Source organism: Pezoporus wallicus, unplaced genomic scaffold (genome assembly GCF_028554395.1).
Source record: "Pezoporus wallicus isolate ANWC-B61680 ecotype Strahan unplaced genomic scaffold, APGP_CSIRO_Pwel_v1 contig_420, whole genome shotgun sequence".
In the NCBI taxonomy this organism is placed as follows: Eukaryota; Metazoa; Chordata; class Aves; order Psittaciformes; family Psittacidae; genus Pezoporus; species Pezoporus wallicus.
In genome coordinates this window covers 1,205,614-1,221,350 of record NW_026636658.1, presented here as the reverse complement: position 1 = coordinate 1,221,350, position 15,737 = coordinate 1,205,614, and the positions used below count along the sequence as shown (strand labels likewise).

General features: G+C 36.7%; 1 protein-coding gene across 2 annotated transcripts in view; it reads left to right on the top strand.

Moving 5' to 3' along the window:
- Window positions 1-15,737, top strand: part of WWOX (WW domain containing oxidoreductase) — a 526,234-nt gene that overhangs the window by 283,839 nt on the left and 226,658 nt on the right. The window contains exon 9 of one of the 2 annotated variants that reach the window (XM_057401159.1): window positions 6,467-6,598. The exons of the other annotated variant lie outside the window; for it this stretch is intronic. Coding sequence (XP_057257142.1) covers window positions 6,467-6,583 — 117 coding nt within the window. The 3' untranslated portion in view covers window positions 6,584-6,598. Of the gene's footprint in view, window positions 1-6,466; window positions 6,599-15,737 lie in introns of those variants that run through there. 2 annotated transcript variants of the gene reach the window in all.

Below are 15,737 nucleotides of genomic sequence, written 5' to 3'. Positions count from 1 at the left end.
CAGTTTCTGTTAGCTGCTGCTATCAGTCAGTATATCTTGCTTCTGTCAAACTGTATTCGTTACAAGCTGCAAACTGTGAAAGAAACTTGCATAAGGAAAATTGCAAATTTGGGGAACACTAAATAAAATCTATATTTTTTTCTTCCCCTTGCTTTGCTTTAAAACAAAGATTTCTTAATCTTTATTTACCTGATGTTTAATGTAATTGACTTGCTTGTCACAGACCTAATATGAACTAATAAAACTAATAAAATGCTTAAAGTCCTCATCTGTTTTCAGTAGATATTTTGCAATAGGAATATTTCATCTGTGGAAAGACAGTGTTATATTTGGCACATTTAAAAAATGATTAATCGTGATTATGGACAAATTAATTATGGATACACAAAGACCGAAGTAGGAGCTGAGCACAGATGTTCTCAGAAAACCTAGTCATGCAACTGGTGAAAAGGCAGGAGGGAGAGGATTGTGTTAAATATGAAAAAAATAGTCTAAATACATGTTCTTAAATATATTTGCTGCAGCAATGCTACCTCACTTTCTAAAAGCTATGAGACCTCTTCATGAAAAGCAATATTTAGGATCTGGATATTCTTCACCCCCCTCTCCACTGGGTGGATTTGAGCAAAATTCCTGTAAAGTTTTTCTAGCAAGAGTCCCTGGAAAGCCTCGCAAGATATTTACAGTAATAATTTGATAATTTCTTTGCAGAAACTGCTTCCTACAAACAGCTCTGCAATTATTCTTGCAAGGTACTAACCAGGCAGGATTGGCCTTTTCTAAGGTCACCTTTGGTTGTGCTTAATGGAACAACTGACTTGAAGTATAGGAAGGTGAAACCACTGTTATCACATGTAATAAATTTTAATTCAGTTACCCAAATAAACATTGAAGCTTGTATTTTAATACTTATACTATTTTTTTTTTTTAGTTATGTGTGCTTTAAAAATATAGTTGACATGAGAAATATTTTTCTACTGCAAACAAGTAAAACAAAATGAGGAAAATATTGTTTTCATTTGTTTTAGTGGTTTTTTTTGTTTTGTTTTGGTTTTTTTTTCTAGTTTATAGAGCAGTTGAAAAAAAGGATACTCACCATTTTAAATGCCTTGCAGTAATTTTATTAACTACCTCTAGCCAAGAAACATTTAAAAAGTTTTCTAGCATCCTTTCATTTGGAGCAAGGTAAAGGTTGACATTAATTTATTGAGGTAGTGCTGTGGATAAAACTATTTATGTAGGATTTGTGTATGGAAAAAAAAATGAAAAAGAGAGCTCTTAACTCTTGAGCTCTTAACTCTTGAGCTTTGGGGGATAGTGTGGCTTTCTGTATTCTTGCTCTTGTTCAGCGCACTGTTTGTAAAAGTGAGTCATTGAGAGATTAATGGGAGTGGACTCAAGATTCCCTGGTGGCTGATTTGAAGTCCAACATGCAGATGTGGTAAATGACATATTCTCCTTATGTAGCCCTTCCAAGGGGAAGTTATTTATATCATCTTCATGTACCTACTTTGACAAGGGTTTCAAAAATCATTTCAAGTTGTGGGACAGATTTATGTCTGATTTAATCTAAACATATTTGGGCTTAGTCAGTATCCCTACAGTGAGACCTGCAAAACAAAACTGAGCTGCAAAGGGAAGGGATGATGATGATTCAGTATGTGGGATTGCTCTGACCAGGCCACTAAGAAGGTGATGCTCAGAAGTTGTAGGGTGGACAGGGAACAAAGGATATCGAGGCTTTAAATGTCTGCTGGGGAATGGGCTATGCTTTTGATGGTATTAACTTACAGCTGAATTTCCGCATAGGTAATGGATGTTACTCATGCTAAGTGTTTGCATTTTCTGGTCTGTGCCACAAGTATTTTAGGGGAGAAATTGTTAAAATGCTGTTCAAACTGAGAACCCTTTGGAACAGTGAGACTTCTTCATATCTGAGGGGGAGACAGGAATGAGAAAGGTAAAGAAACCCACACTGTAGAGAAAGCGTGTGAGTTTAGAACCTAATTATACTCCCATTGAATCCAATAACAAGAATTCCTACTGATTTTAAAAAGAGTATGATTTGGCAACATTTCTTCTCCTCAGTCTGCGCTAGCTAGTGCATAATGGTCTCTTTTAGACCTATTCATTTGTTTAAACCTTTATAGGAGGATAGAGTGCTTATAGCTGGCAGAAAAGGGAGAGGAGAGAAGCTGTTTTATTTATCACACAATTCAAATAAAAAAGTAAACCAGACCATCACAAATGCATTCAGAATTGCAGAAAAACCTATTATTGAGGAATTAAGTGTTTTGTCTTCCTATTCTAACCAGCTCTTTTTGTAGTTTTGACATTCATAGGTTTGGTAGTGGTTTTTTTTTCTGTAGAGCAAGACATGAAAACTTATGAAGTCCACACAAAAGTCTTACTTGCCATTTTGTGTGTTAAAACTGGGCTTCACAAGGGTGTTGTTGTTTGCTTTGGTTTTGCTTGTATTTATCATTTAGCTTTTAAAAGCCCTTCATGGCTGAAGAGTTTTATTGTAAACATAAAACATTAATTTAAACATTAAACATTTTACAGCTGCTTTTTAGTACATAAATTTTCACAGACACTCAAAGACAGTAATTTTTTTTTTAATATTTGCCTTTTCCTAACTGCTCTGAAATTGTATAAAGAGGGGAGAAAAAGAGAATACTGATAAAATACTTTATGTTCAGATCTTCAAGCCTAAAAGCAACATTCTTAACACAGGGGAGAATTCCTATTAAGTAAGGGATAAATATTAATTCTGCCAAAAAAAGCAAACATTCCTGCAGTTGGGATTTGGGGGTAAGAGAAAAGGAGGGGACAAAGGTACTTGTTTTTTCTCCTTTAAACAGTTTCTCAGCAAATCAAAACCAAAAAAGAATAAAAAAGGCAGAAGAGACAGCAAGTCAATCTGCTCACAGACTACAGCAGGAGAGTCATAACTCTTCATGTGGTATGTCCTTCAAAACAGGGCTTTTAGAAAACCTTTCTTCAAGGCCCAGGTCAATAATAACAAAGAAATAAATAGAAATCATAGAACAGTATTAATGGTTGGAGTTTTGTGGCAGTGTAGAAAATAGGGCTCAAAATCCATGGCTATTAGGTTGCCCTGCTCTGACTGGAGGTGGTTGGTTTATGAAAGGAGTCTGCTTAATTCTCAGCCATGTAAATTGGAGAAGCTTCATTGATTTCAATGGGTCTGCAGGAAGTTCTAACAGAAAATCAGTTGTATGCAGTGAATAGCTTTCTAAAATATTTTCTGTAGCAATACTCGTGGGAATTTAAATTCAGCACAGATCTGCTCAGGGGGAGCTACAGTCAAAAGGCATTTGATGTTATTTTGAACTTTCATAGTAAATAGTGGAAGAATGAATCTGGGAGGTGGTATCTCGATGTGCAGCAGTGTTCCCTAAGTCAGAGTGACTGGTAGTTTTTGTGTTATATCAATGCCATCAAATGTTTATAAAAAATAAGTAGCTACAAGTTCTTGTTAGATTACAGGTATTGGTCTCTGGTTATAATAAATACCAAGAAAGGAAAAAAAGAGAGGGTATATTGTTATAAGCAGTGCTGAAAAAGAACCATACAGGTTTATCTTACTGTAAATGACCAAACTAGAACTAGAAAACTAGTCAGCTAGCAGAACTAGAAAGCAGAAACCTTTGTTTCCAACAGTACTTGAGTGGAAGAGATAACACAATTAAGCCGGTTCTGCTGGTTAGGAGAAGCATTAACTGAGAGAGTGCTGTTCAAATGAAATATCAGTTGAGTCTTGCTTAGAAAAGTACACTTGTCCCATCACCAGTTTGGATGTGTTGGAATAGTGGGGAACATTTGATGGTTTGTTTTTTTTTTCTGGTCTTTTCTAGATTTCTGGCTTTTTCTTTGTTTGAATAATTAGCAGAGTGGCTGATATTACTGTACAAAACAACCAGCTAACTCAATGTCATCAGCAATCAGTCAGTTTGAATTGAAAAATCTAAACATACTCAAACTGACTATAAGGATATTTTATATGTATGCTTAATGTCCATTTGAATTTCATTTAATGGTGTTATTAAATCTTAAATTGTGACACAGTATATAAGTACAATCGAGAAGCATCTTCAGTATAATACTATCCAGTTTTCTGGATAAGGTGCTGAACAAACGCATTTTGTTTTTCTCCATGTCACTGAATTGGACTTTACAGGTCTGGAGAAAAACCAAAATCAACAAATTAAGAAGACAATAGTGTTGCTTACTTGTTTCAACTTCAAACGCTGGAAAGTTTGAAGTTTCCAGGGGCCATTGAACTGTGCTTCTTTGACATTGTTTGGTATTGTTTATTTGTGTTACAGAATTGTGACAAGTCAGTCCAGCACTGTTTGGCAAAAAGCACCAAAAGCTCCAAAACAGTGGGTCTGCTTGGGTTGGAAGGATCTGTAGATGGAAATGGCTGGCAAAGGTGTTTAGTGTATGTTCACCAGTGTTCTTTTAGAAATAGTACTAACTCAACAAGAAGCTAATTAATATGAAAATACATCTACTGAAAATTTTTTGGTATTAAAAATAATCATCTGAGAAAATGGTGCTGTATTGGATCAGGCTGGGGAGGGGTGTTGGCTCAGTTTTCTTTAGCTGCTAAATAACACACATAATCCTGCACTGATTGTTTTTTAAATCCCTGTTTCTCTCTTTTTTCCAAAGTTCAAAGTAAAATTGTAATCAGCATTCAGTTACCCAAATTTAACCCAAAATGGAGCCATGGTACTGCTCTCCTGTCTGCCTGGTCAGGCTCATGCTGATGCAGGTCTTCTGATAGTCACCAATCCTTTTTCAAAACCGTACGAAAGCCGTGGCAATGAATCCCTTTTCCACATTTTGCCCCTGTGCCATTTAAGAAGCATGTGCAACAGTTACTAATTTCTCTACTTGTCTTTCAAGCTTGAGTAACTAACTCCAATATCTGGAAATAGCTACACAGGAAGCATTATCTATAAGGACAGGATTAATCACCATTGCAGTTTTATTCCATGGAGGGATAAGCAGAACGGCACAGTGTGGCTAGGTTCGCAGCAGCAGCACAGGTCAGGGAGGTGTTGTGTGTTTTGTAGAAGTACTGAGTCAAACACCCTGGTCATGTTGCTCTCTGCAAGAGAGCTCAATTTCTGGCCACATCTCTTGCAGATTCTCTTATGTTAGTGATAGTGGACCATATTTCAAAGATTAAAAAGCAAACAAGCAAAAAAAACAAACATGAGATAAACAGATTTTTTCCTGTCTGGAATGGCTCTGGAGTTAATAGCCTGGACAAATATTTCATGAAAACACATTAAAATAAAATGAGTAAATTATCAAAAGAACCACAGGCTCCAAACAAAAACAAAAACAAAACAAACAAAAAGAGCTGAAAATGGAAATCTTCAGACTTTCAAAGAATTTATTTCAAGCACTGTTTTTCATAGCTATAGGACACAGATGTACATACAAAATTTGTACATGTAAACACAGATGCCAGCCTAGTAGAAAATCTTTTCAGTGAGGGGAGGTGATACGGAGACAGGAAAATACGATGCTAGGAAATCCTACAACCACAGAATAAAGCTTCCCTACACTTAAGAACCCATTGGAGCTAAAAATACCTTAAAACAAAGTTGTAGGAAACCTTATTTTAAATTGCCTTTCTTATAAGATTTGTTTTCATACATGTATGTGTCTTTGTGCATGTCCTTGCTTATATGTTTTCTGTGCACATAAATACATACGTATAACACATGCACATGTGATGTGCACAGATATATTTTAAGTTAACATTGTTGCATTAATATAGCATGTGACTGGTTAGAGATAGATAATATAACTGGTTCACAGAATAAGTGGAAATGTTATTTCACGTGTGCTATTTCAGAGCATTTGAATCACAAGCTTCATTGTTAATTTTGTGTACAAAAACTGCACGTAACCACATCATAAATACATGTACACAGTAGAAACTGCATGTGAGTTCGTATCAGTACTTGATATTAATACTTATAACTGCAAGAACTAAAATCATTAGGTCTCCAATGTTTTCACTGGGTTTAAACAGGTGCCAAATACTGCCTGCAGTCTGCTCTCAACTCTGTGCAGGGACTGTCCAGGGAAGCATAGAAATGTTAGGGTTTTTTTTTTTAAACATGCTTTTCTCTGCTGCCTTAAGAACAGTGTCTGCTGTTTTTATTGCTTATCATTGTAAGGTTAAAGTGTTTGTATTTCCTCTAATTAGTTTGTAGTAGTCCATTAATAGTCTCGGTCAGGAAAGATTAAGAACTCTTGTAAAAGAAAAGCCCTGCAATCTCCAGTAACTCTGATCAGCTGTTTTTTATTAATCTGCCTTAATTTCCTTGGCTCCTTTTCTCTAGTAGTTTAATGGAGACACTGAGTTCTTGGAGTATTTGTTGGTTTTTCTTGAGCGGCACCTTTTGACTTGCAGGCAGCCAGCACGTCCCTCCTTGCCAGAGCTAGTTCTGTGTTGGTCAAACTTGCGGTCTACATGAAAAGTTTCTTTCTGCTTCTAACACCAACAGCCTCCCTTTGTGGTTTGCAGTAAGTGAATATTTTTTGACCTCATAAACTTTGCTGCTCTTTCTGTGTGTAGTGGTTTTTTAACAGCTAATACACTTTGAGAAAGCTGAGGTCCCAAATAGTGGTGTCCTTTTGTGACAAAAGGAAGCACAAAATCACTGCTCTTCCTCTGATTGAGCTGTTGCTTTGTTTATGGTTTGTATTTAAAAGTCTTTTCCAGACAATAATTTGAAAAGTTATAGAAATTTGTGTTGATTTACATCTGAGTCAGTTGTTAAATTAAGGTGTGAGAGGCAGGTGGTGAAATTTGATGTTTGTTATAAACCTTTAACTTCACAGAAGCTTCCCATCCAGAATGGCACTGTCCAAAGAGGGCAGGCTTCTCATACAGCACTCCTCAATAAATACTACATAAATAAATAAATGAACATAAGAATGTATAAATAAAGAAACATTTTGGTAGAAAACAAAGGCACAAAGGGAAGACAGTAATACAGTAAAATTAAATAAGTAGTAGTATGCACTCAGCAGTATAGGTTGTAATACATATTAAGCCTTGTAATTTTAGCTACTTACTGCTCAAAGTTACATTGCATGGTCCCAGTTTGGCATGCTCTTGAGGCTGGCAATTTTACAGGCAAAGTGATATTACAAACACACACACACACGTATGTATATCCATTCTAACCTGATGAAAATTCAGATGAAAAAAACTTCATGGGTGGCTCCATTGTTCATAACAATTCTTTGGATTTTTTAAACTGAATATTTCAATATTCTTTTGTATTTCCTCTGTGGCCAGGCTTAAACCTTGTAATTCTTGGCATTCATATTTCATACGTGCATCCTTTGTTTATTTTACATTAGTGCAAATACTGCACCATTCTTTTACCTTTATAGTATTTCTATTGTGCCTTTTTTATTGCATATAATAAATGTAATGAAAACACAGTTATGTTTAATTTTATCCAGCTGAAAAGTAAGGCAGGTATGTAAAGGGAAGATTATCCTTTCTAATCTTGAATTTCTTCCAGTATATTCTATGGCAATGAACTTAATTCATTTGCCTGGGCTATGTTCAGGTACTATGTAAGTGATAAGTGTTTTTATACTTGAGTAGGTCTCTTTTACACTGACAGTGAGATACTCAGTTTTACAGAATGTTGATAGATCTGTTATAAAACTGAAATAGTAAATTTCAATGTACTACACTGAATTTACTATACTTTTGGTCTATTTGCAAGGAAAAATAATTTAGATTACTTTCAGTGTTTACTGGGTGAAGACCTAGCTTACCATGTCTACAACAAAATTCTTCGGCATGAAGCAGAGTCATGATATCACCTCTGGGGTTTTTGCCTTCTTGTTAACCATTAGAAGGTAGTTTGTAGCTGAGCAATATTAGGTTTTGCTCCTAAAAGAATTATTTTTGATGAGAGCTAGTAAAACTGCATCAGTACAAAAGATCTTTATGGGGTGTTTGTATAAAATAGAGTTTATGACTTTGGTTTTCTCCTTTCTCCAAAAGGAAATTTTTGGAAATCATCATGTATAATAATTCATTGCTTATATGAGAAAGTGTCCTGGGTTCAGCAGTAGCAGTCGTTTTTCTCCTTCTTGGTAGCTGGTGCAATGCTGTGTTTTTGACTGTCAGCCTGGGAATAGTGCTGATGACACTGATGTTTTCAGTTGCTGCTCAGTAATGTTTAGTCTGACCAAGGACTTTGTGAGTCTCATGCTCTGCCAGGGAGGAGGGGAAGCGGGGAGGAAGCAGAGACAGGACACCTGACCCAAACTAACTAAGGAGGTATTCCATACCACAGCATGTCATGCCCACTCTGTAAACTGGGGGCAGTTACCCGGAAGGCCTAGATCACAGCTCAGTCGGGCTGGGTATCGGTCAGTGGGTGGTGAGAGGTTGTATTCTCTTCAATTGTTATTTCCCTTATCATTATTATTATTGGTGGCAGCAGTATTGGTTTGTGTTATACCTTAGTTACTGGGCTGTTCTTATCTCAACCCATGGGAGTTATTTTCTTTTGATTCTCCTCCCCTTCTCTTTGGGGAGAAAAGGTGGGGAGTGAGCGAGCAGCTGCATGGTTTCTGAGTAACAGGCTGGGCTTAAACCATGGCAGAGAGATAGCAAAGGTTTCTCAAGTGGAAAGAAAATGCAATAGCTTGCTTATTTTGACCAGTTTCTCTCAATTGTATTCAGGAATCGATAACCTCTTTGGTCTGTTAAATAACAAAAACATCAGTGTGATAATCAGATGAAAATTGGCCCTTCAGGAAAATAATAAATTCCATGGCTCTGTACTAGGGAATGTGGTTGGCACGCTGCTGAGATCATGTGATCTTCATCTAGTGAATATTTAGCCCATCATGGACATCTCAGATAAGAGGGACTCTGTTAAACTTTTCTCAGTCAAAGAAGGAAATGTAAATTGTTGTTTGCACACAACCAAAACATGTAAAAATATTTTCTTAAATATTTTAGTGTAATCTCTTTGCACAGTATTTATACAGAAAAAAAAACAAAAAAACAACCCCCCAAAAAACAAAAAAAAACACAACTACCCCAAAGACTACTTTATGTGGCTTTGGGTCTTCTTGCTTTCATTGACTTATAACTTACACACTGCAGGGGTGGGTTTAGAATTTATAATAGTTTGCAGGTGGTTCTCCCTGTTTTTCTTTCTTTCATTGTCTTTTTGTTTGTTTAAAGGAAATCACAGTGGTATGAGTAGAGTTGAAGCTTGTGAATGTAACAGAATGGTTTATCCTGGCAAGGTAGGAAGGAAAGACAAGGGAAGAGAAACAAAAAGAAAAGACAAAGATTGAATTATAGGTTCTATTAATTAAGAATAGCAAGTAATTTATATCTGAATTCAGTTATACAGTTCTAGTGAGAATAAAGCTGAAAACTTACAGATGGGAAAACATTTTCTTAGGTAAGATTAAAATTTTAGTTCCAAGATAAACTTGATTTTATTTCCAAGATAAACTAAATTTTGACCTTAGTTTTGTGTGAAAATCTATTTTCTCCGTTACGTTTGTGTTAGGGAAACATGTCCAGCAGAGTTTGCCCAAATTTTATACATGTAAGTCAGTCTGATTTTGATGTGTGGGATTTATTTTTTTTAATAGATGATTGTATGTCCAAGATTCTTTGAGCTGATAAAGATCCTGTTATTTTGGCAAATGTTTGTTTCTGTTAACTCTGAACTTTCTATATTCTACTGATCATTTCTTAGGAGTTAATCATGTATATATGTTAGTCAATCAATGTATGTATTCTCTCAATCTTAGACATACCCTGAATCTGAATTTAATTCCAGGCCTCCAGAAATATTAAACTGTGGCCAAATCTGAGATTGACTTTTCTCTAGCTCTGGCTTTGGAAGTGGAATTACTTTGCAGCAACCTTCCACCAGTTCTGTGTAGCAATGTCACTGCTCGTAGAATTTGGTCCTTAGTTTGATTTCCAGTAGGTGTCTTCTTCATCATTTATCAGTGTGTTCTGATATCACTGCAGGGATTGTTTGTGTCTGGGGAAAAAAACACCAGAAAATTGGATACCCAAGTGTAGTTCTACGAACTTTTCTCGCACTTTCTCAATCGTTTCCTTCCTTATTTCCACCAGAACACAACTGGATGAACTGCATTTGACTGCTGACTACTGTTGTGCGATCCTCACTCCCAACAAGTCCCATCTGTGTTGCTCCCTGATTTAACAGGAAGGTTCACTTAAGAGCAGGGCAAAGTATTTTTTTCCACTCTGAAACCTGATGACTCAAATACATCCATGTTTCATGTTTTATCATGTTACATAAATAATCTTATCTACCCTTGCCATATTTCTGTTAGCTACATCATTGAAATTTTGTAACAATATGCCCTTTGCAGTAAAATGTCACCAAAAAGTTATATACTGTAATAATTTTCATCTGTTTCATAAAGACAGACAATTTTTAAGATTCATGTTCATTTTATCATTGAAATCTGAGTCTTCCTACATTAATTTATAATGAAACCTCATGCTCCCTTCTACATTGATCACTAATTTTCTGTCTTCTTGATGTGTGTTAAAATAAACTATAGATATAAAGGGCACGTTATATGCCTGACACTGTTGAGTTAAATAGAACATACTTCTGTAACTCATCCCTGTAGTCTGCCCTGGTCTTTGTTTCGCATTGAAAATCCTCGAAACCTGACTGCAAAAGGTGGGCTGCATTTACCACACAGATGATTCAACATGTTTCTTCATTTCTGCCTCCAGATAACCTGTATAACAGGAATTTCCAGAAGCTGGCCTGCAGACCACAAAGCTTTTGAATGCAGGCTGCAAAAAATTTTTTGAAGCTGGATATAAAAATATTGCACTGCAGCTGAATATTATTATGTGGTCTCCAAATCAAAATCAATGTTGAAAAAAAAAGGATGGTACAGGTTAAGAACATAACATGAAAACCGATACAAAGGACGTGAACCGAGGTGTACCTCGTTTATTATCCTACCTGACAACAGTGAGTACCAGCTGCATTTGCAAACAGTGAAGGTCCGTCAGAGACTCACAGGGAGATAATCTGTCCTGGAGCACTGGCTTGCATCTCTAATACAGTTAGAGACTGATTTAAGTCATGAAGCAAGGTGTTCAGTGTATTTCCAATTGTTTTCATTAGCAGCGATAAACCTATTTGAGCTGACTGCTACAGTACAATTTTACTGGAAAAATGTCATATTTGTGGACTTTCCAAATACTGGATGACGTTTTTTGCTCTGAGGCAGTCTAGGGGAAATAGCTCTGATATACTTGGAATGGAAGGGCACTTGAATGTTGTCCAGTGCAAATAGTGGGGAGGAACGTAAAGCTTCAGAGGTCCTCTGGTAAATTAATTTTCCATAATTACATTGCATGGCAGGAAACACAGATATTAGAAGTGCCTGTTGAAATAATGCAGTATTTAAGTTCTGATTAATCCATAGGTCAGACAAGAACTATTCAATACATGTCTCTAGAAGGAAAGCTCTGTTTTGAAAGAAAAAAGAAAGTGGGCAAACATCCACCTGTTACATATACAGGTAAATTATTTCAAATGCTAGTTGGATTATAGATAAATTAAGCTGGTAGCTATAAAATTACCAAAAATGTAAAGCACCATCACTGACATCTTTCAAGAGGTCTTAGGCAGAATGACTTATTAACTTAGTTTTCTTCCCTCCTTCTTAGGAAACCTTTTTAATTTAAGCAATCTTTTGCATGTTAGTAACTGACCAGGACAAATAATTATACATAATACCGGTGCCACAAAAATATTTATATTCTGGTGGGGTGATTGTTCATGATAGAATAGGATTAATTAGAAAGATGTTATTTTATTCAAATTTTGCCAATAACTATTGGTAAAGCATTTTCATTTCACTGTGGTAAAAGTGTGTTCCCTTTCTAAAGCTATGTTTCCTTTTGCTCTTCGATAACCCTCCCCAGCTTCCACAAGGAGCCCAAAGAATACTCAGATGCACAATTACTCATTGAATTTGTGCCTATCTAACATTTTAGGATCTTCTCTGTTTGTTGGATTGTGGTTCTAAGAGCTGGAGCTCCCATGTGTCAGTTCTCACCCCTGTCCTTTGTGTAGTTTTCACTCTCACCTCTGTCTTTGTAGCTTTTACTCAGCTGCTCAGAAACAGTAAGCCCCACAGATGAGAACTGAACTTTATGGGCACTACACGAAGCTCAAAGAGCAGGGCAGTTATTTCTAACCATTCCTATACAGTGTTCTCTCTGCCTTTTTATTTTTCTCCTTATCTCTTTTTCTCCTCGCTCTCCTATCTTCCCAGAGCTTAACCTGTGGAAAGAAGGTTCATTGGCTAATGATTTTCTGCTTCTATCTGTGCACCTATAACATTTTATGTGATTTAAGAATCTGCTTCTCTGTGTTGCATTATGAGATTCACATCTTTGCAGTTCTTCTGTCTGGACATGCCCTGTCTGCTAGTCTTTTCTGTTGCTGTCATGCTCCTTCCTCTGCCTCTACCATCTACCTATTCTCTTTTCTTTTTTCCCTCAGCTTAGAATTATTGACTCTCTTGGGTACCACACCTCCACACTCTGCTGTTGTTTCAGTTCTAGCGCAGCGTGAAGCTGCTTACATCCTCTTTTGGGAAAAGCAGATAACACATTACAGAAAGTGAAGTAATCTGAAAGTTATGAGTTTGGAGGCCCACTTGTAAAAGATGCAAACCTGTAACATTCACACTGATGTCATTAGAAGTTGTGGATGCTCATGCTGACCACTTTCTAGGATGAGTCTCCGTATTAAAATAAACTGAAAATAACAAACTCATACTGAAATGGAGTCAATACCTACCCATCTTCTGCATGATTGCAACTATTAAATTACCACAAAAGGGCTAATATAAATCATTATTTTTTTGGCAGACTACCTTCCAACTTGGAATCATTGGTAGAGGGCACATTTAGGCAGATGGCAGTTGTCATTTTCTTTCCCTTGTGCCAGAGTGTGATGTGAATGTGCCACACACACCCACATGTATGACATGTCTCTGCCACACACACCTCAGTTCCATGCACCTGTAGAATAGACAGTTAAGGCTATTTCTAAGCATCTCTTTACTGTATAACAATTGGCATGGAGAATGTCTGTGCATTTTAATGACATTTTTAGTTATTTGCCAGCTCTTATAGCATGTCTGGGAAACATGTTTCAGGTTTGCAAAGGTGGGTTTCTTTGCTGGCATATAGTGTGCTGTTTATACACGCTGTTCTTGTTACAGAGCAAAAATCAGCTTCAATTCCCAGAGTTCTGAGCTATGTGGTGTTTTGTGGAATTTACAGCTGAGTTTCCAGTTCTCTGTCCACATTAATTTAGAGTAATATACAATGGCAATAGTATTGTAAACAGGATAATTATGAATGTTTCAAAACTAACTGCTTCTGGAAAATATGCCTTAGTCCTATGCGAGTGATTGCATTGAATACAGAAAAAAAAAACAACGGATAAAATTCAGTGATCTGTGTTATATAGCTTGAATTTAGAAAATTGATGCTCCCTTCCAGTCTCATAATTGGGTTAGAAGGCATTTTACTTTCCAGGAACCAATATAATATGTTTTTGCAGCACAGATTTTGAGCAGAATTTTTCTAAAGCCACATTTCAAAATGCAAATCATTTTGGAAACTGAGTTCTGCTGCACAAGCTTTGGCTTACAGCACCTGTTGTTTCTTAAAAGATGTAAGTAATGGATAAAGCAACAAGGATGAAGCAAAGGAAACCAGAGTTCTCTGTGACCTCTGGGTGACCTCACAGATGTAAATAAGCTGCTTGGGATTTACGTCATCACAGATGAGAACAGAGCTTCCCCCTTGGGGTACAGGAAAGGGGCTCTGTGACTTGTTCTTGGACTCCAGCAAGCAGAGATTGGAAGGGAACAGCTAGAGCACTGATAAAAATATATGCGTGAAAGAATTTAAGTGATAGGTGAAAATGCAGATTATTGTTCTGATAGGAATGGTAAAAGTATTTTACTTGTTTCAGGGCTGAGAGGAACTTTCTTTTAAAGCTTAAGCATGTTGGGTTTGAAAAGAAGAATCTCAAAAGTTCTGAAGGATAATGATTAATGGCCTAATTAAAGAGACATAGTTGGTGTACTTTAACATTGTCTCCCTGCCCCATCCAACAGAGAAAATTCTCTGAAGTTATGAAAGCATGATTCCTTTTTGTTAGCAAGACAATGTTATACATTTGGCACCATCTGAAGGGCAAAATAATTTGTAAATGTACTTTGCAGCACCCAGACTCCCTCATTCAAACCCCTCTTGTGGAATCCACATGAAGGAGTGAGGAAGACTTGGTTTCCCATTTAGGACTGAAGAATGGGGATTTTACCAAGAGTTCTGTAACAATTAAAGGTGACCCTTGGAACAGGCAATGTCGTGTTGCTGGTGTTTACTTGGCTTTGTGGAACAGCCACCTTCTGCCACTTCAGCTGTATTTATTCACTGTTAATTAGAACCTGCATACGCATTGTGAAGAAAATAGGGCAGGAAAAATTCAATGTATTTGTGTGGCACTCAGCTCATTCCAGAAGTTGAATTTCCTCACAGAATCCCATCTTGAAATATATCTTTCTATTGTACAGGTTTGAATACGTAAATGGGGAAACCTCTTTGACCTATATAAACTAGGAATTATATTTCAAAGATATTTAAATAATATCTCAAAGTGCCATCCATCTACCCTTATTAATGAATGAACAGCCAAGAAATGATTTTTAACTTCTAAGTATTTGAATAAATTGCTAAGCAGTTAAGCTTACCTGCTATGTTGAGTATAGTGGCTTATTTTCCATGTGGTAATAAATGAAGGTGGTTTAATCATAATCAGTAAATGACCTGCAAAATTTCATTTTGGAGTGAAGCTGTTTTAACCTATTGAAATGTAAAAGTACATTTAAGGTAGGTAAACTTTTCCTCCTCATGTAAGTCTTCTTGAATGGGCTGAAACCTCAATTTCCTGAGTCTCAGTTTAGAGATCCATTGACATCTTAGTTCTAAAATGTCTTTAAAATGTAGGCTTTAATGTAAACAGAATAAAAGCCTTAGAAATACAAGTGTACACACACTTACTTCTTAATCTTGTGATCCCAAAGCTGATACCCCGGGGGCATACTTCAGGGAGCAAAAATCAAGGAAAACCTGTGATTTGTTCTGCAACATGAACATGCTTGTTACAGGCTTACAATTGCTTATGCTGAATGAACTAGATGAAAGAGTGTGAGGAAGGAGGACATGTAGTGTGGCACTTACACAAATAGCTGTTCTCAAAAGTGGGTAGTTGTACCTGTCCTTTTCATTTAATCTCGAATTTCTTGCCGTGGTGAAATGCCCAGAGAAGACCCCAGAGGTACTGTGACCTGCTGTCAACTGGAAGAGTGAAAATCATCGGTCAAATTCTGCCCCAGTGGGCAGTTTGGGTGGTGACGAGTGGTTCCATTTTTTGCCCTGGTTCAATACAAGCTGTGCGCAGCCCTCGGTGCTGCAGGACATAGGCTTCCTAACTGCAAGCATTTGTTTTCGTTTTTTTGTGAGTTTTATTTTTCAGAAGGGAGAAATGAAACTGGCCAGTTTCATCTAAATATTTGCTGTCCAGTTC